At 47.4% G+C, this 21,923-nt stretch overlaps 1 protein-coding gene across 1 annotated transcript in view; it reads left to right on the top strand.

The window, feature by feature from the left end:
* SDR39U1 (short chain dehydrogenase/reductase family 39U member 1) overlaps nt 1-21,512 on the top strand; it is a 71,982-nt gene extending 50,470 nt beyond the window's left edge. The window contains exon 6 of the mRNA XM_085642668.1: nt 20,562-21,512. Within this exon, the coding sequence (XP_085498794.1) occupies nt 20,562-20,971 (410 nt within the window). The 3' untranslated portion in view covers nt 20,972-21,512. The remainder of the gene's footprint in view (nt 1-20,561) is intronic.
* Nucleotides 21,513-21,923: the final 411 nt, after the last annotated feature.

Below are 21,923 nucleotides of genomic sequence, written 5' to 3'. Positions count from 1 at the left end.
GACACTGACCATTAGCAAAGCCATTAGCTCAGGATGTTTGGTTGAAATTCGTGTGGAAAGTGTATCCTGAAATCCTGAGCATAAGTATCGGTCACCTGATCAGACTGCCCCTTCGGGAGGATCTCCTGTCTCAGCTAAAGGGCAGGGTTCTGCACCCAGACCAGCGCGCACTCCACCTTCATGTCTGAAGATGGGAGCGGCTGCAGCTGTGAGTCTTCAGTCTCCCTCCCAAAGTCCGTGTGGTCATCTTGGCAGCCAAAAGTCCATTCACACAGACTTTATAATCCTGCCTCTGGGACAGGTTTGTGTGTTGGTACGCTGAATAACATGTTGACTGTCTTTCTGCACCTTTGTAACAAGTGTTACTGTGTGTTTTGTTGTTAGCCCACCAAAAGTGCTGCGGGCACAGTTAAGGGGTATATTTTGACCATCTTGGCCTTTTTTGTGGTTGCCGGAACCACTCTCCATGTTCAAGTCACCCGTTGTGACACTTTTTCTGAAAGGTCTGTTTGTTTTGTCATTAGCCCAGCAAGTGATGTTCTGAGCACATGTAAGGGGTATCCTACCTAACGTGTCCATCCGTTGAATCCATCCATGACTGCCCTCTAAGCCTTCATACGATCAAGGCCGTCTTCTTGGTGGCCATCACATCAGCCAGGCGAATCGGTAAGCTGCGAGTGCTTTCTGTTCACCCTCCATACTCCAGATTTTTCCCAGACAGACTGGTTCTCCATGCCCCCTTTCTGCTGAAGGTGATGGCACCTTTTCACATCGGCCAAGTATCCCCCTGCTGACCTTCTTTTCTCCGCCTCACCATGATACAGAGGAGGGAACTCCATCTTCTGGACCGCGTGTTGTTCTACATCGATGGCACCAAAGGACGCCGGGTGAATGATCAGCTCTTTGTTGGGTTCACTAGAGCGAAGAAGGAGAAAGCAGTGCAGAAACGGACCATCTCCAGATGGACTGTACTCTGCATTAAGATCTGCTACGCACTCAATCAATCAAATGGGATTTGTATATCGCTGCTTTTCACCCGTAAAGTTATCCAGTTGCTGGGGGTTTCTGCTGCTGGGTGTAGCCTGCAAACAGCCAGGTTTTCAGACCCTTTCTGAATGTTTGTAGGGAGGGGGAGGTTTGGACATGGATGGGGAGACCATTCCAGGTCTTGGCGGCCAGGTAGAAGGAGCAGCTGCTGATCTTGCTTTGGTGGATGTGGGGAGTCTGGGAGAGGGTGGCGGAGCGCAGTTGCCCAGGGGGCTGGTGGAAGTTCCCCTGGTGGTTAATGTACGCTGGTCCCTGATTGCAAAGGGACTAGTAGGCGTGGGTTAGCATTTTGAACTGACACCTCTTGTGGACGAGAAGCCAGTAAAACTTTCTACGGTGAGGGGGGTGATATGGGCCCGTCTTGAAAGGTCGAGTCTGGTGGCTGAGTTCTGAATGTTCTGTAGTCTCTTTAGCAGGTGTGAGGTGATTCCTATGTAGAGGGTGTTGTCATAGTCCATGCGGCTGGTGACGAAGTCCTGGGTGATGTGAGTCTGGTGCTGGGCAGGGAGTCACTTGAGCATTTTTCGGAGCTCGCGGAGAGTAAGGAAGGAGGCTGAGGATACCGCGTTGATCTGGTTTTTCATGAGGAGTTTCCTTGCCAGTATGATGCCTAGTTTCCTGGTGTGTTCTGTGGATATAGGTGATGGTCCCAGTTATGCTGCCCAGCCAGAGTCATCCCACAGGGATGTGTTGCTCCCGGAGATTAGTACCTCTATTTTGTCGGTGTTGAGTTTGAGACAGCTGTTTTGCATCCAGTGGGTGAAGCTGGTCATACACAGGCGGAAATTGGTCTTGGTAGTGGTAGGGTCTGTGGCTAGAGAGAGCATGGGCTGGGAGTCGTCAGCGTATGATACTATGTTCCTGCCATAGGTCCTGAACAAGATGGTCATTGGGGTCATACAGGTGTTGAACAGGGTGAGTGAGAACCCTTGGGGGACGCCGCAGATGATGTCCTTGGGGTACCATGAATGTAGCTGCATATAGTAGTCAGTTCCGGCCAAAAGAGAGAAGGAAGTCAGAGTGGAGAGCAAAATGGTATTGGTGAAATTCCAAGATGGCCGCTAAGATACCTTTCCCAAATCTAGCTTTAGTAGTTCCCACCCTCCGCCAGGAATAGAATGTGAAGTATGCGCTAACTTCGTAACGGCGCACTTCAATGAGATTAAATCGAGTGCACCTTCCCCATTGTGTCTGCGTCCTAGAAGGTTAGTTTAGGGTAGTGGCATCTCTGTTACCTAGCATTGTTTAGCGGTTGTTAGAAATGGGGGTCTCTAGTTGGAAATGGTTTGCACCTTTGTCCAAATAGGGACCCTTGCATCTAATTAGGGCAAGGGGGATACACTCCTAAAATAACCCCTGCTCACCCCCCTGGTAGCTTGGCACGAGCAGACAGGCTTATCTCAGAGGCAGTGTGCAACCCAATTGTGAACACATACAGTAACACAGTGAAAACCCTACAAATGGAAACCACACCAGTTTAGAAAAATAAGTAAGTTTATCTAAACAAGACCAAACCTCAAAAATCCACTATACCATATTAAAAATAAGACTTTCAAATGGTAGAAATAGTTCAGTTCAATGCAAGTTGTAAATGCAGCACTTTTCCAACAAAGTACCTCAGATGCGTCACGCAAAACAAACAAAAGGGTCGCAGGGAAGGTGATGCGTTGGTTCCTTGCTTCGGGGGAGGTGATGCGTCGTTTCCTCACTGGAGAGGAGGTGATATGTCGGTTTCTTACTGTATTCTGGTTACGATGCGACAAGATGGCGTCTCGGTGTGATGGGACCATCAGGTGCGATGCGACAAAATGGCGGCTTGATGTGATGCGACAATCCAGTACGATGCGTGTATGTTTGCAGCCGCACGGCAGGTGGTCCTCTTGGCGATGCGTTCGGGACCCTGTGTGGATGCAGCACGCTTCTTCTCATTGCGTCGATCTTCCAGCTCCCAGCGACAAACCGTCTCTAGAGGTCCTAAACAGCAGCAGGCACCTCTTGGCTGGATAGAATTCCCAGCAAGGAAATTCAGGGGAGCTGGTGGTGAAGTCTTTGTGTCCCTGAGACATCAGACAGCAGGCAAGCTCAGTTTCAAGCCATTGGAGATCTTTTCTTCAAGCAGGTGACAAAGCAAACAACAAAGTCCTTCTTCTCCTTTCCTTGGCAGCAAGCAGCCACTGCAGGCCAACCCCAGACAGCAAACAGCATAGGGGCAGTATTCCTCCTCAGCTTATCTGGCTCCTCTCCTTGGCAAAGGTTCCTCATGATTTCCGAGAAGTGATCTAAAAGTCTGGGGTCTGGGTCCCCCTTTTTATGCACACAAACGCTTTGTTCTCTGAAGGCAGAGAGTGTCTGTACCCAGCCAAAACCAGTTCTGTCCTCACTGGTGCAGCTTCCTGGCAGGAGGTGGAGACAGCATTGTTGAAGGCAGACCAGGTATAGGCAGGTGAAAGGAAATCTCCTCCTCCTACTCTAAATTCAAGCCAGGTCCCATTCAGCCCAGCCCTGACTCATCAGACTGCCGGAGTCGCATCCCCCTCCCCATCTCCTGTCACTCACAAGCCAGACATGCAATACACAAACCTAGGCATACTGGATGGTTAGGCCACTTTCTAAAAGTGGTATTTTCAAACACAGAATGTAACAAGCATTTACAATGCAATGGTCTCGGCATTGTTAAAGTTAGAGCAATTGGCATTGCTCATGACATTATTTTTGTTTATGTTTTTAAAACATTTAAAGAAACGGCATTGTTATTTACAATGTCAATAGCTTAATCTCTCTCAAATGCGAGACCTATTGCATTTGCACCCACACACAGAGCCACACACACAAAGCCACCCACACACACAGAGCCACCTAGACAGAGCTATTCACATAGAGAAACCCACACACAAATAGAGCCACCCACACAGAGCCACCTACACACACAGACAGAGCCACCCACGCATAGAGCCACCTACAAAAAAAGCCACCCACACAGAGCCACACACACAGAGGCACACACATACACACGCACGCACACACACGCACACACACACACACACACACACGCACACGCACACGCACACACACACACCTCTGCAGCAAACACATTAACCCACGGATCCGACGAACCAGGATTTGATTCTGTACCCTGTAGAATACACAGGGAACAACGCAGCAGGCGCACTATACTGTTTTAGAAGGAAAGGAAGCTGTGTATACACATTTGACTCTGCAGCAAATGCATGAACCTGCTGAGATACAGCTGTGTGAGTGTGACCAGGGTGCAATCATATGACCCTGACACTCATCCCTGCCTGGGTGAGTTATTCTGCCCGCTTATCTTGTTAACAAGGACGTTCCACACTGGCCTGTGTGAAGCAAAGGGAAAAGGTGACCAGGGCCAGTCCGGGAGGGTACACAGGTCACCCTTTCCAAATAATAACTCACACCGCGTGGCCATGTTGATCCCAGTCATATGACCGCAAAGAAGGAATAATGCGACAATCAGGGTGAGTCATAAGAAGCCGAGCACGGGCTTCTGAGTGACCAAAGGGCGGAAGTGAGGCCACCGGAAGATTCAGGGACATCTTTAATACAGACTAAACGTATGGCTTGCCAGAGAACTGTGGTTATCGCGGCAACCTATGAGCGTTATCTTCCCTCCGAGACTCGAAAAGTAAGGCACGTGTGACTAGCAAATATATGCACGCCCCCCCCCGACAGGACAGCATGCCTCTGGCGATCTTTAGATCTATTCCCCAGCCTCCCCCAACAGGCCTGATGCACTGTACCCACAGCAAAGGTGCAACTTATCCCTCCTGAAAGGCACTCGAGAAATCTAAAACCGGACAGGACCAGCATGTCCTTTGCGACCTAGAACGGCGCGTCTCGGGACTACAGCTGCCTGACCCTTGTGGCCTGGACATCTGAGGCTTCTTCCTTACGGAGCACTAGATATGATCGAAAATGACGGCGCAATGCTCTCAGAGTTCCACAGCCTGCGGTTCCTTTTGGTGACCAAAATACACAAAGACCTCTCTGTTGGTGTCGGCTTTCTACGAGGAAAACTGGATACTCTGTTGTTCAGGAAGTGCCTGAAAGTAGGTAGGGGGTACTTCCTGTATACTAATGAGCAGACCCCGCCTCCTGGCAAAACCTTAATGGGGTATGTCTACCTCCCTCTAGTCTTGTTTAATCCATTATATAGCAGGACTGTGGAACTTCACGGCTACACGTGGGCATACATTTATAAAAATAAACAAACAGAAAAAAAAATATCTACGATCTCCATAATGCTAGAATACGCCAAACCAAAGATGATTTTAGTACATGTATAGTCGGACTGTTTGATACGAAATGGCAAAAGGGAGGCTAGAGACAGAAGTCTTTCAACGCCAGTTCTCTCCAGACAAAGGAGAACGATTCTGGGCAGCGCTTGGTGTTGGTCAAGTATGGCGCTTTCTTCCCAATTCGCAACTCAAACACGCTTTAGGAATGAAAATACAGGTACGGGCTCTGAAACATAGCGCTCAGAATTTGTCGTATTGATATGTCCCTTCTTTACCAAGCTTGTCTCCAGTGACCCTCCAAACAGGTTAGATCTTGTTCTTACCGGCTCTCTTTCTGCAGTCCCCGGATGATGTCCAGGAGAGAGAGACAACATTGATTTATCGGTCTCTATTTTTTTCTTCAAAATGAACCTCTTCCTAGTTTTAAGATGTTGACATGTATGTCCTAGTATCGCGGAAAGGGCAAAAAAGCGACTCAAAACTGCGCGCACTCATTGAGAGTTTCAGTTAATGCATGTAAGGGATTTTTTTTCTTCAGTTTTATATAGCGCGAACTCGATCAGACGGTATTGGAGCGCTTTACATGAACAGAACAGCAATCACATTACACACAGCCACATTCCTTTTTGGTAGGCACGGGTAGATTAAATAATTTGCCCAAAATCACAGGATGTTCAGTCAACGCCGAGACTTGAACCTTACCAACTACACCAACCAAATCTGCCATGTCTCTGCTACCCAACAGGCTAACAGCCCACCGCCATTTGTACCGAGCAAACAAAGTCCATGGTCGTTTAAAAACACATACGATAATTAAAACAAGAAATGTAAATAAACAAAGATCGCTTACCTTAGATGTTCGGAAATCGCTCTGTACATCCCAGCAAGAGACACGAATAAACACGAGAACGTCCCTGTAAAATTATTTTTTTAAAACCACGCCCACCAGTGTAAAAGGGAAGGGGCTTAAAAAAGAGAAATAAACTAAAAAACACCCCCCCCGAATCTGAAAAAGACGGGGCTTGAATTGACAGAAAAAGCTCTTCTCCAATGGCTGACCAGCATTTAAGAGGCCATCCAATGGAGAAGAGGGGCGGGTTCACGCCCCACTACTAGAAAACATAAAATCTCGACAGCGAGACAGCGCAAGCGCAGCCTTCGCTAGCCGAGACAGCGCAAGCGCAGCCTTCGCTAGCCGAGACCTGAAAATCACCCTCACTAAAAGATGCACTTTAACATTCTGAGTTCAGGCATACTAAACTTTATTTTCCTATCTTGTTCCTAGGGCCAGTTGTGTATAAGATGTTATATACTAACTGCCCATTCTGGCCTATGGGAACAGATAGCCTTGCAATAGTGAAAAACGAAATTGTCATTATTTCACTATCAGGACATGCCACAAACACTAGGGCATGTCCTACCTTATACATACAATGCACCCTGCCCACAGGGGTACCTTGGGCCTACCTTAGGGGTGGCTAACATGCAGAAAGGACTGCACACAGGCTTTGCAATGGCAGGCCTAAGCCACATTGGGTGGCACAATCAGTGGTGCTAGCCCACCAGCAGCATTTGATTTATAGGCCCTGGGCATACATGGTGCACTGTACTAGGGTCTGACAAGTAAATCAAATCAGCCAATCATGGAATCACTAATCCATAGCAACAATTTACAACAGGGAGCACTTGCACTTTGGCACTGAACAGCAGTGGCAAAGTGTCCAAACCAACGAGACTAGCAAAAACGCAGGAGGCAACAGCAAAAAATGGAAGGGAGACCCACGCCAATGGTGCCAGGTCTAACAGCGGTTCATTGCAGATTTTCTTTCCCCTTCACAGAAAAGGTTGCCGGCAGAGTTATGAGACTGGATGTGCCTCGGTCTTGAGTTGGAACCTTGTTGAAGAGTAGCGTCTCTTCACCTTGGCTCCTCATGCACACTTCCCTATGTTTCATAGTTCAAGGCAGTGCTGGTTTCTATGGAAGTTGGCAAGAGAGATTAGTGTGTCTCAGTGAAAGTATAATAACAATGTACAACGAGTAATGCTTGTCATCTTTTTTACTTTTTAGTTTCCTACTCTTGCAATAGAACACATATAAACAAATTGGTGCAAGTAAACAGAAGAGTAGAGCACCCCAAAAGCAGAAGAAGAAAACCAGAAGACTACCATGAAGACAGGGGGCACTCATGGTGTCCAGTTATATCTCAAAGGGCAGGAAGGACAGTAGGAGAAGTCCTTATTCTGCTCCTGTGTAAAAGTAAGAATTACTAGGCCAGGCAGTTGGCATTAATGGCTTTTTCCAGAACTTTGGCAGGGAACGGGAACAGGGAAATGGGCTGGTAGTTCTTGACATGGTTTGGATCTGTGGATGACATTTTGACTTCCACGTGTTTCTATTCTTCTGGGAAGGCAGCAGAGGTGTTGAAGACATTGAAGATGGTGGTGACTTTTTTGCTGGTGGTGTTCCCCATGTTGAACATGTGGTTTGAGCAGGGGGTCCCTGATTGCTCTCGAGTTGATGGAGCCCATGATGGCAGAGGTGGCCTGCGTGGTGAGTTGGTCCCATGTTGTAATCCTGAAGTTTGAGTGGGAGTCAGTGTGGTTGAGGATGCTGGCGACAGGCGGTTGGGGTTTGAAATTTTAGTAGATGGTGGATATTTTGTAGTGATAAAAGTCTGCAGAGATCTTGGGAAAGAGTGACTGTGTGTTCGGTTGCTGAGGGGTTCGAGAACTCGTGGACAATGTTGAAGAGTTTTTTTGATGTGGTTAGAGCTGGCTTTGAGGCAGGCAGGCAGGGAGTCTCTTTTATTGTCACTTTTATTGTCTTTCAGGCACTGGTGGTAGTTGTTGACAGCCAGATTGAAGGTGTCTTGGCTGTTTGTCTCTCTGGCTCTCTGCGACTGCACCAAATCCATTCCAGTAGTTTGCAATTGCATTTGGTGGTTTTTAGTACCAGGTTGTACCAGCTGGTATGTTTGGAGGGTCTGACTGGTTTGCCGGGTTTGAAATGGCAACTAAGTTGGTGCATTTGGTGATCCATGAGTTTAAGTTTTTGACAGCCACTTTGAGGTTGGAAGTGGGGTCTGGAGAGGAGGAGCGGAGGGTGTTGGTCCATAGGTTTTCAGGTAGCTTGCTCCAGCTCCTATGGGAGGTGCTAGTCTGGTTAGTGAGGGTGTCAGGGCAGTTGTGATGGAGAAGTGGATGATTGAGTTGTCCGGCCGTGTGAGTTCGGTGGCATTGCCGTACCGGACTCTATTGCTGGCTGTTAAGATGGGGTACAGCATGTGCCCAGCGATGTGAGTGGGGTTGGTGACAAGTTGGGAGAGGCAGAGGTTGTTAATGCTCTCGAGTAAGTTGGCTGTTAAGGGGTTGTCAAGGTGAACGTTGCGGTCTCAGAGGAAGACGTAGTTCTTGGAGTTGATGGCCAGAGGGGCAATGAAGTCGCAATGGCCTCGCAGAAGGTGGAGTGTGGTCCTGGTGGTCTGCAGGCAAAGGTGCCTCTGATGGTGGTCTTGCCATCTGAGGTGAGCTGGAAATTGAGCTGTTCCAAGTGGAGGGATTATTTGTGGATGATGGCTATTCCACCTTTGTGTTTGTTGATGCACTCCCGGTGTATCTTCTTGTGTCCATTGGGTATGGCGTTGGCGATGTTGGGTGCTGAAGTAGGGGTGAGCCAGGTCTTGTAAGAAAGACAACATCGGAGGTGAGGGAGGTGAAGGTATCCCAGATTTCGGTAGCAGGTTTGTGGAGTGATCAGGAGGCACTTGAGTTGTCCTGGCTTAGTAGGGGTGGGCTGTGGTCTGTTGGTGGTCGTTCTAATGTTGCTGGAGAAGAGGCAATGTCGGCAGGAGAAGGGTCCTGTTGTTGAGTGTGGGGATGCACAGCTGCAGTTATCATTGTGGGTACCTGGTTCTGGGTGCAGATGGTCTGTGACTGGGGGTGAATGTTTTGCCAATGTGCAACTTTCCATCCATCATCTTGTGTGTTTTGCTGTTCGCCCTATGTGGGAAGGGTATGCCCAGACGTGGGTCCCGTGCTCACTATGCCACTGGAGTCAAGCTATCCTGGCTGAAGAGGGGTGAAACCCCGAAACCGGTCCTAGGATGCTTGATTCCGGTCCAGGGAAGACATGGCTTGGCAGTTCGGACTGGACTGTTCCCATGAGGCACAGGGTCAAGACTGATTTGCATATGGCCATGTCTGAACTGGGGTGGCGTGGTGAGCAAAATAACGATGGATTAAACCCAGATCTGTGACTGGGAGTGAATGTTTTGCCAATGTGCAACATTCTGTCCATCATCTTGTGTGTTTTGCTGTTCGCCCTATGTGGGAAGGGTATGCCCAGACGTGGGTCGCATGCTCACTATGCCACTAGAGTCAAGCTATCCTGGCTGAAGAGGGTTGAAACCCCGAAACCCATCCTAGGATGCTTGATTCTGGTCCAGGGAAGACATGGCTTGCCAGTTCTGGCCGGACTGTTCCCATGAGGCACAGGGTCAAGACTGATTTGCATATGGCCATGTCTGAACTGGGGTGCCGTGGTGAGCAAAAAAACGATGGATTTAACCCAGATCTGTGGGTGAATGTTTTGCCAATGTGCAACATTCCGTCCATCATCTTGTGTGTTTTGCTGCTTGCCTTTGGTGCGCCAGCGGCGCGCATGTGCTGCAGCCTACATGGAGTAGGTTCCTGGTAGGGGCGCTAGGCAGGGTCAACAGGAGGGGCAGTGGGGCCGAAGGCGCGTAAGCGAGCGGGGAAAGCATGAGAAAAATAAGGAGACAATGCAGTTTAGAGAGGAGGCAAAAAGTTGGTAAAAGGAGTTAGAAGGAGGCAATAGTTGGGAGAAAAACGAGTTAGAAGGCGGCAAAAGTTGGGAGGAAAAAAGAGTTAGAAGAAGGTAAAAGTGTGGCAAAAACTATTTGAAAGTTGTTAGAAATGGTTCAATGTGTGAGCTCGAGTGGAGCGCTCCAGCTATAGCAGCAGAGGGGAGCTGTCCTGGAGACCTGGTTAGTGGGGTCATGCTGTGCTCTTTGTTAATTAAGTTCCTGGTATGGGGGAGGGGCACTAGACTGGAGGCGGTAAGTGGGGGAAGAGCAGCACTGTAGCGCCAAAGCAAGCAGGGAAAGCGTGGGAAAAACGCAGAGAAAATGCGGTTTAGAGGGAGGCAAAAGTTAGGAGAAGACTAGATAGAGGGAGGCAAAAAGTTGCAAAACTTGCAAGGAGGCAGACGTTGGGAGGACAACGAGTTAGGAGGCAATAGTTGGGGGAAAAAAAGAGTTATAAGAGGCAAAAGTTGGGGAGAAAGAGTTAGAAGGAGGCAAAAGTTAGGAGAAAAACTAGTTGGAAGTAGGCAAAAGTGAGAAAAATGAGTTAGAAGGAGGCAAACTTTGAGACAAAAGCGAGGTAAAAGGAGGCAAAAGTGTGGCAAAAACGATTTGAAAGTTGGCAGAAAGAGTTTGATGTGTGAGTTCAAGTGGAGCGCTTGAGCTGCAGCAGCAGCGGGGAGGTGGCCTGGGGATCTGGCCAGAAGCAACCCCCTGAATGTTTGCTGGCACATCAAATCACTGCATCACCTTACTCTGCACCCAGGGGGCATTTCAAGGGGGTTGTGGTGGGTTTTCCACTGCAACACCCATGCACTTTGATGTTGCCCCAAATGTACAAATGAATGTGTACCTGGGTAAGTGCCAAATCCTTAGACCTCCCGAGGTGAGGCATAACGAGGAGAAATATTTCTTCTCTTTGTTTCCTCTTTCTATGTGGGCTGCATTCTGCATACATTTCTGCCCTTTCACGTTGGCATAGGGCAGCGCAGGAATGTGCCTTGCTGCACTGCCCTACGCTAAAATCTTATAAATGAGAGCCGAGGTGACCGACAAAAGCATGCGATTGGGGGCTTCTCACCCCATGGCTGCTTTTTTAGAAATGTTATCTGCTTAGGATTGATGGCAGGGAGTTGATTTCTGACATTTATAGAGCCATTAGTGCAGCACCCTTTTCAAACTGGACAGCAGGCCAACGCCGATGGGAGGCAGAGATCCGGAGGACACACACATATGGAATGGTCTGAGATATTTGTGAGACAGGAAGTACAACTCCATGTAGTCCACTCAGGGATTGTGTGTTTGAGCCCCACAATCGTTTTGCGAGAGTCATACGTTTGTAAACATAAGTGTTTACAAAACGCATGTGCTCCTAATGCACCATAGGTGTGTAGAGGTATTGAACAAATTATAAATCTTTGTATTAAAGAGAGTTTAACTCTGTGAGCAGGTGACAGCGGACTTGTGTTCATTATGTTCCACATAAGGTTTTTGGTACTGCAGAAAATGTTTCCAGCAGGGCAAAGATTCTACGTACTACAAACTAAGAATTTTAAGCAGCCTTGAGTTATGAGACAGAATCATCTCAGCATGGCAATTTCTACTTATCATAGAGGAATGTGCATTAGGTATTAACCTATGTACATGTGCTTGATGTGCTTCAGAAGAGGCTATTTGTAAGGTTTTCACCACAGTATGGAGGCTGCAGGTAGTATGATCCTTAGCACCTTCAGAACGTGGCTATTTTAAGTGAATAGCCAATGTTTGGACAAGTTTTGCTTAAAGTGTATACTGTGCTTAGTAGATACGTTTTATTACTCTAGAGTATATTTGTCATGAGATTTTCACGGTCTCCAAACCATCTGATATGGAATAAACTCTTTCCATAGAATTAAGTTTACAGTATTAACTTCTCTACTTATATGAACATAGTTTCTCAATATAGGTTCGGTGACTGTAAGGGATTTGATACAGATAAAACTTTCCGGGATAGGGCATTGTTTTTGGAAGAGACGTTCAGTATTTTAGGAACTTGACTTGCTCTGAACAGGTGTTTAAGGATTGAACACTGTATCTAGTGAGGGTTTTCCATATATCTGTGGTTAGTTGTTAATGTGAACTAAGCTACCTGTAAAGTGTATGGTAAATGTGAGAAGTTGGCCTGATATATGCTGTCCACTAGTTATAGTGGGTAGCTTGTATCAGTCCAAACAACCCCTTATTGGTTATAGGTTAAAGACAACCTTTATTGAAAGCTATCCTAGTGGTAGCTATGGAGAGCAGCCTTCAGGCTAAGTCTTGAATCAATGTAAAGCAGCTTGTTTTACCAGTCTATAATCTCTTGTGTCACTAAATAAAAGATAGCCACACTAGGTATATATATATATAAAATATATGTATTTATTTCTAAGCACACCGTCCTAGTCTCTTTATGAGACTAGAGGTCAAAACGCATAAGTTACACTTCAATAATCACAGTAAAATAGCACAAATACACTTCAGGTACTAGGGGCGAGCCAAATCATATACTAAAATAGTGGTATAAGAACCACAACTTAACTATACACAAGGCCTAGAACCTGTAGAATCGCTGGGACCCCAAGGAACCACCCAAGATAGTGACACAGGGGACCCACGGGGGCCGTGTGCAGTGTGTGAACACAGCCGCGAGCTCCCGTTAGCTCCTATGGGGAAAATCGTGGTTAGATTTTTAAAGATTAGGGACACTTAGAAATGAGTCAGGACCAAACCCTTTTGGACTTAGGAAGCACCCACGGGAGCACCGGAGTACTCGTGTTACCTCACCCAGGGAAGCCGGGTGCATAGGTGTCTTTTGGTGTCGGGTCGCGTCTCCGATTTCAATGGGAGCTGGCGAAGAAGTGCTGCTGCCGTGAAGATGCGAAGTGTCCGAAGAGATCCAAGCCTGGATTGAAGATGAGAAGAACCTGAAAGCAGAGGGGACAGAGTCTGGGTCACTAGCCAGTGACCAGGGAGGCGATGGACAGATGCCCACCGATGTTGGGTGATTTCAGGTGAAAGAGGTGAAACTTGACTTTTCAGCCACGAGGACCAGGAGGCATCGAGGACGACCAGGAGCTGGATTCGAGCTGTCCCACGAAGGATGTCGAGTGCTGCAGCGTCGGTGCCCGGATTGGACACAACAAGCCTTGGCAACAGCAACCCACGAAGAAATGAGAAAGATGCTTCGGTGCAGACCAGCAAGGTCTATGGGACTCACCACTTGGTAGGGAGTCGGGGCACGTCTGGGGCAACCGGGGATGCCCAAGGAAATTCAAAGTTACCCCCTCAGGAACCCACCAGTCAACGGACCAGGGATCGTGAAGGGACCTCAAGACGAAACACAAAATGGCGGCCCACGGGTCACTCGAAATGACCAGGCCGACAATCTTCGGTGAATTCAGTGCTCAAGGTGGGAGCTACAAGTCAGCCCAAGCACAACTTCAAGAGACGTCGAGAAGTCAATGCACTTGCAGAAATGCACAGTGACCAGGAGTTCTGGTTCCACGCTACTCACGAGGGCTGCGGGTCTCTGCTTTGCTGGGGACTCGGGTCGGCCTCTGAGATGTCTGGAAATCCTCTTCCTGGGCTGCAAATACTTTGGAGTCAGGAGGGAGCTTCGGAAATGCAGACCGGCAAATTGCTTCGTTGGTGCTTGCCAAGCAGGGGAGTCACTCCTTGACCCCAAGGGAGATTTCTTCAGTCCTCTGGTCTTTAGCAGAGCGTCGAAGGTCCAGGATTCGGATTCAGAGTTTCATCTAGGGTAATCTAAAGTTCTGGTTACAGAGGTTCCTTACTTATACCTAAGGAAGGGGTTGGACTAGCTCTGGGGACCCACCTATGGGAGGGTTTGGAAAGAGGGGTGGCTACACCCATTTCCTTGGTCCAGTTTCGCGCCAGAGCAGGGGCTGCAAGCCCCTGAACCGGTCTGAGCTGGACCATGCACAGGAACACCATATGTGTCCCCAGTGCAGGACTTCAAAGCACTCGGAGAGTGCTCCCTCCCAGCCCCAATACACATAATCCTGTCTGGGAGGTGGTTACACCTCCCTGTGACAGGAAACCTATTGCCCAGGCCTCCCCTGCCGGAGTTTCGGGCAGCAGTAGGAGGCCAGACTTGTGTCTGTGGCTGCAGCATCCATTTTGTGATGCCAGGACTCTATTAAGTTTCTACTGGGTATACCAGTGCTGTCACGTCTCTCCCTCTAGAAGGGTGGGATCATACTCTCACACCAGCTACTGGTGTGGGGGTATGATTCCAAGGTCTTTGACACCAAACACGACATGTTTGCATGCAGCCAGTCCAAAGTTAGCATTTACCGTTTGGTTATAATGCACTTAAGAGTATATGGTCAGGCTGCACTACAAACAGCATCAGAGAAGGGTCTCCGAACGCTGCAGAAGGGCTCTGCTCATGCAGGGGCACCCTCTCACATAAGAACCAAGCACTCTGCCTTCAGGATTGATAAGGCCTGCCACAGGAGTGACTTATAGGTTTATATGTGTGTATATATATATATATATATATATAGTGATATAGGTAACCTATATCACAGTAAGGGGTTCATGCACCACCTTACCCAGGCTGCAGTAGCAGACCTGTGGTGTCATTTTGGGTGGCTTTCCAGGGGTGACATAATACATGCTTCAGCCGCTGGTAGGCCTCTGGGGTACATATGCCCTGGGTACATAGTATACCATATACTAGGGACTTATAAGGGCACCTCAGATCCAATCTGAACTGTACCTAAAGTACATGGAATCATTTTAGAGCGGAAGCAGCTAGGCTGGGGCAATGAATAGCAGGGTCCCAGCCAGACTAAAGTCGAAAAACAGTGAAACACCAGCAAAAAGCGGGGGTAAACATGTGAAGGAGATCCTACTCTCCTACAGTAAAGGGTTAATGTGGTTCGCAACCCATACTTTCTACTGCTAAGGGAGTTGTTTCTGGGATGGCATTTATCAGGGCTTATATTTTTCTGAATTATTTTGTACTTATATTTACAGGTCTAAAGCTATACACGTTTATTGAGCAATGTGTAAAAAAAAAAAAAAGCCTGGATGATGTCAAAAGTAATGTCACAGAACATGTCATGAGTGATGTCATATGTGAGGTCATAAGCAGTGCATGGCGGAACGCAAGTTATAGTGAGTGCTACTAGCTACATCTGCTGAATTTCTATGTTTTTACTTTTACTTCAAGACATTAATGTTGTCACTGAGAAATTCACTTAAATATAACGTTACTTTAACCTTTGGTCTTTCAGTGAATACGTATATCACAAAATGCTTGAGGCACTGAGGTTGTCTTGTTGTTTAACAGGCAGCCTGTCTGTTTGTGGCCCCTTGGATTTGTCGACATCTTGGTCCTCTTGTGCTCTGCATTCTGCGCAACAGCAGGATCCGCCCTCAAATCATTTCTACCGTCCTAGTCCAGTGTCACAATCTCAAAGGGATCATCTCCTTTTGTGGTTGACACCTCTCAGTTTGGAGAGAGGGATTTCTCTTTTATGTCTCCACCCTCCCAGTTACAGTGACGGTGGAAGCCATCATCAAGGGTTAGGGAGCCGTGCCGAACTCCATCTCGGCACAAAGTCTTTGGAGAGCTTACGAAATATGCAGCGCTTCAAATTGGAGAGAAAACTCAAAGCAGTTTCAATCCAGGATCTACCAGAAGAATATGGAAGTGAGATTAAACAATGAGGAAGCAATGCTGCGCCCAAACAGCCAGTTTGGAACAGGATTCCCCCTCCCTGAATCGTTCGGTTCTAAATATATCAGACTAAGAAGAAGCTGGCATCTCGGAGGGATTCCTATGTAAGGGAAGGTCAACGCTATTGCAGACGCCGCACGCAGAGTGGATCCATCCCCCTAGAATTTAAGGATTGCGAGGGAGGTATTTCAGATAATTTGTCAATTCTAAAATAAATTTGCTTTCGGATCATTGCGATGTCCTTCCTTTCATCTTTTTTCAAGGTTCAGGGATCAGAAGGCAGAGGGTGTGGCTGCCTTAACATGCCCTTTGCTGAAATAGCTTCTGCGTGCATTCCATCTGATTTCCCCGATCGCTTGCCTCCTCCTATCACGATTTCGGAGGGAGGAGGCGGAGGTTATTCTGATGACTCTTTTGGCCTTGGAGACATTGGTTTCTTCTGTTGAAGGAAATATTGGTGCCCCAGGTTTGGCTCCTCCCTCTGGATACCTCAGGGTCTTCCTTTTGAGCCCTTGGCATCCACTTCTTTAAAATGATTGACCGGGCTGGAAATTAATGCGGCAAAAACCAAATTCATGGTTTTGAACCCGAGACAAAAATTGCGACCAAATCCGCATTTGGGAGCTGTACGGCTCGAGAGAGTGGCCACCTTTGAATATCTCGGTGTGACCCTCAACGAAACGATGACTTGGGGATCCCACCAGAGTAGGGCTAACCTTAAACTCACGCAAACTACTGGGGGTATCACCCGGATGATGACTGGTTCGTCATACCGTCCATTGGGGGCACTAATCCAGATATACAAGGCCCAGGCCAGGGGAGCGATAATGTATGGGGCGGAAATATGGGGCCATACGCCTTGCGGGAGTCTCTCCATAACGGAAAATAAGTTTATAAGACAGATAACCGCACTCCCGCCCAGCACCCCGCTCCTCCCCCTGAGGCTTGATTTGGGCCTACGACCGTTAGCTGATGAAATAAGCCTGAGACCCATAGCATTCTGGCGTAGGCTGTGGAGCAGTAATGATCTTGCAGAATATCGGGCGGAACTGGTCGAACTCCTGAACCACCCAAAAGTGCTCATTATCCCTTGGGTCAAAAACATCCAAGCCACTTGTATGGAAATAGGGCTCCCCGATTTATGGACTGAACCAGCGAAAGCCGCACTAAAAATTTCCAAAAAGTCCCTGGCTAATGTATACCATGAACACAAAATAGCCAGGACCCAAGCCACTCAGGCACAGGGGTCCTTATCCTTTGTGTTTCTGCAAAGCAAGGATTCTTACAGGTTTGAGAAAGTATTAGATCCTATTTCCCCTGTACTGGCCCGGAAGCTGTTTCTCCAATGGAGATACAGCACACTGCCTTTCCGGTCCTTCACATGCACATGGTCAACGGCTCCTACTACAAAGCAGTGCCCGGCTTGTGATGCTAAGGAGGAAACTGATTTGCATGTGGCTTTTTTCTGCCCAGCCTACAAGGCAGCACGAAATTACTGGCTTCTTCCGCTGATAAGGAATATGGGCTGCAGGGAATATGCACCAATGTACAGGATTTTGAAATGTGATGTCTCTGGTCCAACTGTCTTCGCGCTAACAAAATTTCTTACTAATGTCTGGCATACACGTAACCATATTCTAAAGGCGTTGGGTCCCTCTTAGTGATTGAATATGTTTACTGTTCATTGTTGCTACTTTGATAACTGTTGTTTAATAACTTTTTATCTCAATGATGATTATTTATGTATTTTATGCTTATGTAAATATTTTATCTGTGCTTTTATGGTCATTGACCGAAATAAAGCTATCAAAGAAGAAGATTGACCTTAGAGGTGGGGCTTTATTTCGTTGCGTTAGTCACAGCCAGAGGATTGGGTGAACTTTCTGCTTTGAGCTGTAACTCTCCCCACCCCCCAACGATTTTTGATGACCGTATTGTTTTAAAGCTTAGTCCACAATTCATTCTGGGTCTGGTGGCTTAGTGGCGTAACACGTCCACTGTGGGGGCCTGTGTTTGACCTCATGGTCACAAGTTCAAATCCTGGTGGGCCTACTCAGCCTTTCATCCTTCTGAGGTCGATAAAATGAGTACCATTGAGTTGGGTAACAATAAACATCTGTTATTCAGTGCCAAGATACCCTTGGGCGAACGTGCACTTTTACAAACACACGTTATGTTATTCCTACAGTGAATTCTATTTTCCACAGTTCTCAAGAGATTGTTCTTCTTATTCTTCCATCTTATTCTAACTCTGAATGGCTTTTGGGTTTGGTGAGAGCAGTCAAAATCTTTTTGTCCATTTCGGGCTGAATTTAGATTGAGTGGTTCCCTTTTTGTTAACTTCGGCCAGGCCAATAAAGGGGAAACATCTCAACTTTCTACATGATCCCATTGGATGAAGAGGGTCATCTCTTTCTCCTACACAAAACCCAATGCTGAGCCTCCAGGTTCTGCCCAGAGCCGTTCAACCAAGGGGATGGCTGCCATTGGGCGGGATGGCTGCCACTGGGCGGGATGGCTGCCACTGGGCGGGATGGCTGCCACTGGGCGGGATGGCTGCCACTGGGCGGGATGGCTGCCATTGGCGGGATGGGTGCCATTGGCGGGATGGCTGCCATTGGGCGGGATGACTGCCATTGGGCGGGATGGCTGCCATTGGGCGGGATGGCTGCCATTGTGCGGGATGGCTGCCATTGAGCGGGACGGCTGCCATTGGGCGGGACGGCTGCCATTGGGCGGGACGGCTGCCATTGGGCGGGACGGCTGCCATTGGGCGGAATGACTGCCATTGGGCGGGATGGCCGCCATTGGGTGGGATGGCTGCCATTGGGCGGGATGGCTGCCATTGGGATGGCCGCCATTGGGCGGGATGGCTGCCACTGGGCAGAGCGGGGTGGTGTTCACATCGGTGATGTTTGTGCTGCAGCAATCTGAACATCGAATTCTACTTTTGTTGATCATTACAGATATTTAGCTCAGGGGTCAGAACTGTAATTAGCAGATTCATGTATGTTTTGATTTATTACATGAACTGTTGCATGAATCGTCTAAACTCTTCTTTATTGTTCTTTGGCATTCCTGCAATATGTAAGGAATGGCTGAGGAGGTTCTCCCTGGATCACTTACTGCTAGCCTTCATGACTCTAATTCCATATTCCTCATCCTATTGCTTCCTTTACCTCTCTACTTCTTTTCATTGGCAGTGTGTGTGGATTATTGTCCAATCAGGATGAGCCGTCGTTCTGTCCCCCTTTTAAACGGAGGATGGAGATATTTTTTTAAAAAAGGGGTGGGGGCAAAGGTGCTTGGTAGTTGTGACCTTGGTGAGTTCCCTCACGTAAGCGCAATATTTGAGTAATATGGAATCAGACGATAACCGGTAAGTAATCCACGCATTATTCTCCTCCAGAAAACACACGTGTGGGATTTCCAGGGCATAAAAAAAACTGAGTGATCCTGGGGGGATTGGACAAATTTAAGTCAGGCGACAGGAAGGACAACTGAGACCATGTGAGTGGGACTTGCATAGGAACATGGTTGGAGATAAGGCAGCAGATGTGGAAAAGCCCATTATATCAAGGGTGCTCCCCCAGGGATTCTTCAGACAACAAGGACAGGGCATTAAGACGAAGGAACGACTTAGAAACGTTTTAATACTGAAGGGTGTAGGCCTTTCTGGGGGTTGAATACTAGATGTAATGCAAGTTAGGAACAAGGAAATCCGAATACTGTACACCAGGAATGTGGAAGGGGAGGCAAGATTTGTAACCGAATGAAAAATAAAAAAAAATGTATTAGAAGGAAAGCATAATATTGTTGAACATCTAGTGGGGGTTGATGCAGTAGTGAGTAAAGTTAGGCCTCTGTTTCCTAGGTTAGTTCCTCCTGCTAGCCAAGGAAGCAGCACTTTACCTCTCTGTTTCTCACATTTTCAGGTGGAAAAGAGCTGGTTTGTTTAATCATGTCCAAATTGAAGTTTCGCAAAGTATTCTACAGGTTATAAAGAGAATTTGTAGCATGTGGAATATAACAGATTAAAAATGGAAAGGATCAAAAAGGAGATGGAAAAGCAAAAGAAAGTGATTGTCTGAACAGGGGAAGCAAAGCAGGGGAGGCTCTTCATTTTCCTCTTGTTTTGTTAAATAGTTGCTTTCAGAATAAAACTTGGGCAACTCTGCCGACAGATTGTAATTCCTGCAGATGGACATTCTAGGAAGGGAAAGCGAATGATATCGTTGAATTTAGGGGAAAGTTCTTTATGTCTCAAAGCTGAATGGATCAATAGGTTCCCATCAGATACTTCCAAAACATTCAAAGCCAAGGATGGTTATTTTTATGACAAAAGTAGTTGTCTTAAATAGAGACCTGTCTTCATTATACAACTGCATTTAAAGAAACTAAGCTCAAATATAGGAGATGGGTGCAACTGGTGGGAAGTTCTCATGTGTGTATTGTTGGAAGAGAGAGTCATAAGAACCAGGGAGCGGAGAATGGGGGGAAGAAACTGCAGAGTGGGAACGAGGGTCTCTTCATCGTAAAACTGATTCTGAGGAAGGAAATGAATGAGGTTGTCACTTAGTAGAAGGCAGGCCACAATGAGTGCCCCCTGAACGTACCGCAGAATTGATAAACCGCGGCAGGAATGTCTTACTAACATGTTACATTACCTGTTCTTCCTCCCTTCAGGTGTCATCCTTGGTAAGGACGGTGGTGCCATTTCGAACATGATCTGGCCCTTCTCCTTTGGGCTGGGAGGCGCCATCGGCTCTGGGCACCAGTACTTCCCCTGGATCCACGTGGCAGACATGGCCGGAGTCCTCACCCATGCCCTGGAGACGGAAGCAGTGCATGGGGTTCTAAATGGGGTGGCCCCGAGCACAGCCACAAATGCAGAGTTTACCCAGTGCTTCGCCTCGGTCCTAAGGCGTCCGGCTTTCATCCCTTTTCCAGAGTTTGCCGTCAATGCTATTTTTGGGAGGGAACGCGGGGTCATGCTCTTGAAGGGCCAGAAGGTTATTCCCAAGAGGACGCTAGAAATTGGTTACAAATTTTCCTTCCCAGATCTTCGCTCTGCCCTTAAAGACATTGTGTCCTGAAGACATGGACTACTGGTGGACCCATTACCTGGAAGCTTGACCAGATTTGCAGGAATTCGCCTTTTTACCTCAGTCCTAAGCTATGCAGGGAGCAGCTTTCTCTGTAAAGATCGCTCTCTTTTTCCTCAGAATAATGTACTCGGTGAGCTTTTACTCTCCGCAGGGGGCCCAGGCACCCTTGATGTTTGGGGAGTTGGTCAGATTGGCTTTCAGTTTCCCCCACTTCTGTTGTAAACCCTAAAACACATGAAAATGTATGAACACCATATCAGATATTGTCCTGAAAAATAATGAATTCTCCTAGGACCATGTGCAAAAGTGATTACTTTTAAAATGAACATGTATGCTTGGCGCATTGACCTTTAAGCTGAGAGGTCATATGTCAGATGAGGCGCTCTACAGAAAAACTGCAAAATTTGACTCAAAGTTGTTTATTGTTAAAAGGTTTTTTTTTTTAAAGTTCAGTTTGCAATGTAACAAAAATGCAATGGAAAGCTTCTTTCAATTAAATCAGCATTAAAATCAGAGGCTTTATGATCAAGTTGGATTTCTGTCTTTGTGATGAGCCTTCTACGTTGTTCCGCATCTTCACTCTGACATTTCCAGGTACCTACTCGACTTTCACATCGTTTCCCCTATGTCCCCACGAGCTATTGCAACAGAGGTCATTCAAACATAATGTGAAACTTCAAAAGAATTCAGCGCTCAGTAAGAACAGGTTTTGGTATCATGGTTTCTGCAGTAGCATGTCACAATATTTTACAAGACCCAACACTTACAAATGCCTTTTCGAGCAGTGGGGCTGGAGAACATTAATAGGAAGGGGGGCAGCTGAGGGTTAATGCACCGGTTTGCCAGGCGCCCTGTTTGCCATTTATTTGCTCAAGCATTTTCAGACCCAGAAAAAGTCTGTGTTCAGCCATTTTAGAAGCAGCTGGAGAGGTGCTGTCTG

Source organism: Triturus cristatus, chromosome 1_1 (genome assembly GCF_964204655.1).
Source record: "Triturus cristatus chromosome 1_1, aTriCri1.1, whole genome shotgun sequence".
NCBI lineage: Eukaryota > Metazoa > Chordata > Amphibia > Caudata > Salamandridae > Triturus > Triturus cristatus.
The sequence above is the reverse complement of the archived record's forward strand: the minus strand, read 5'-3'. Positions and strand labels throughout refer to the sequence as shown.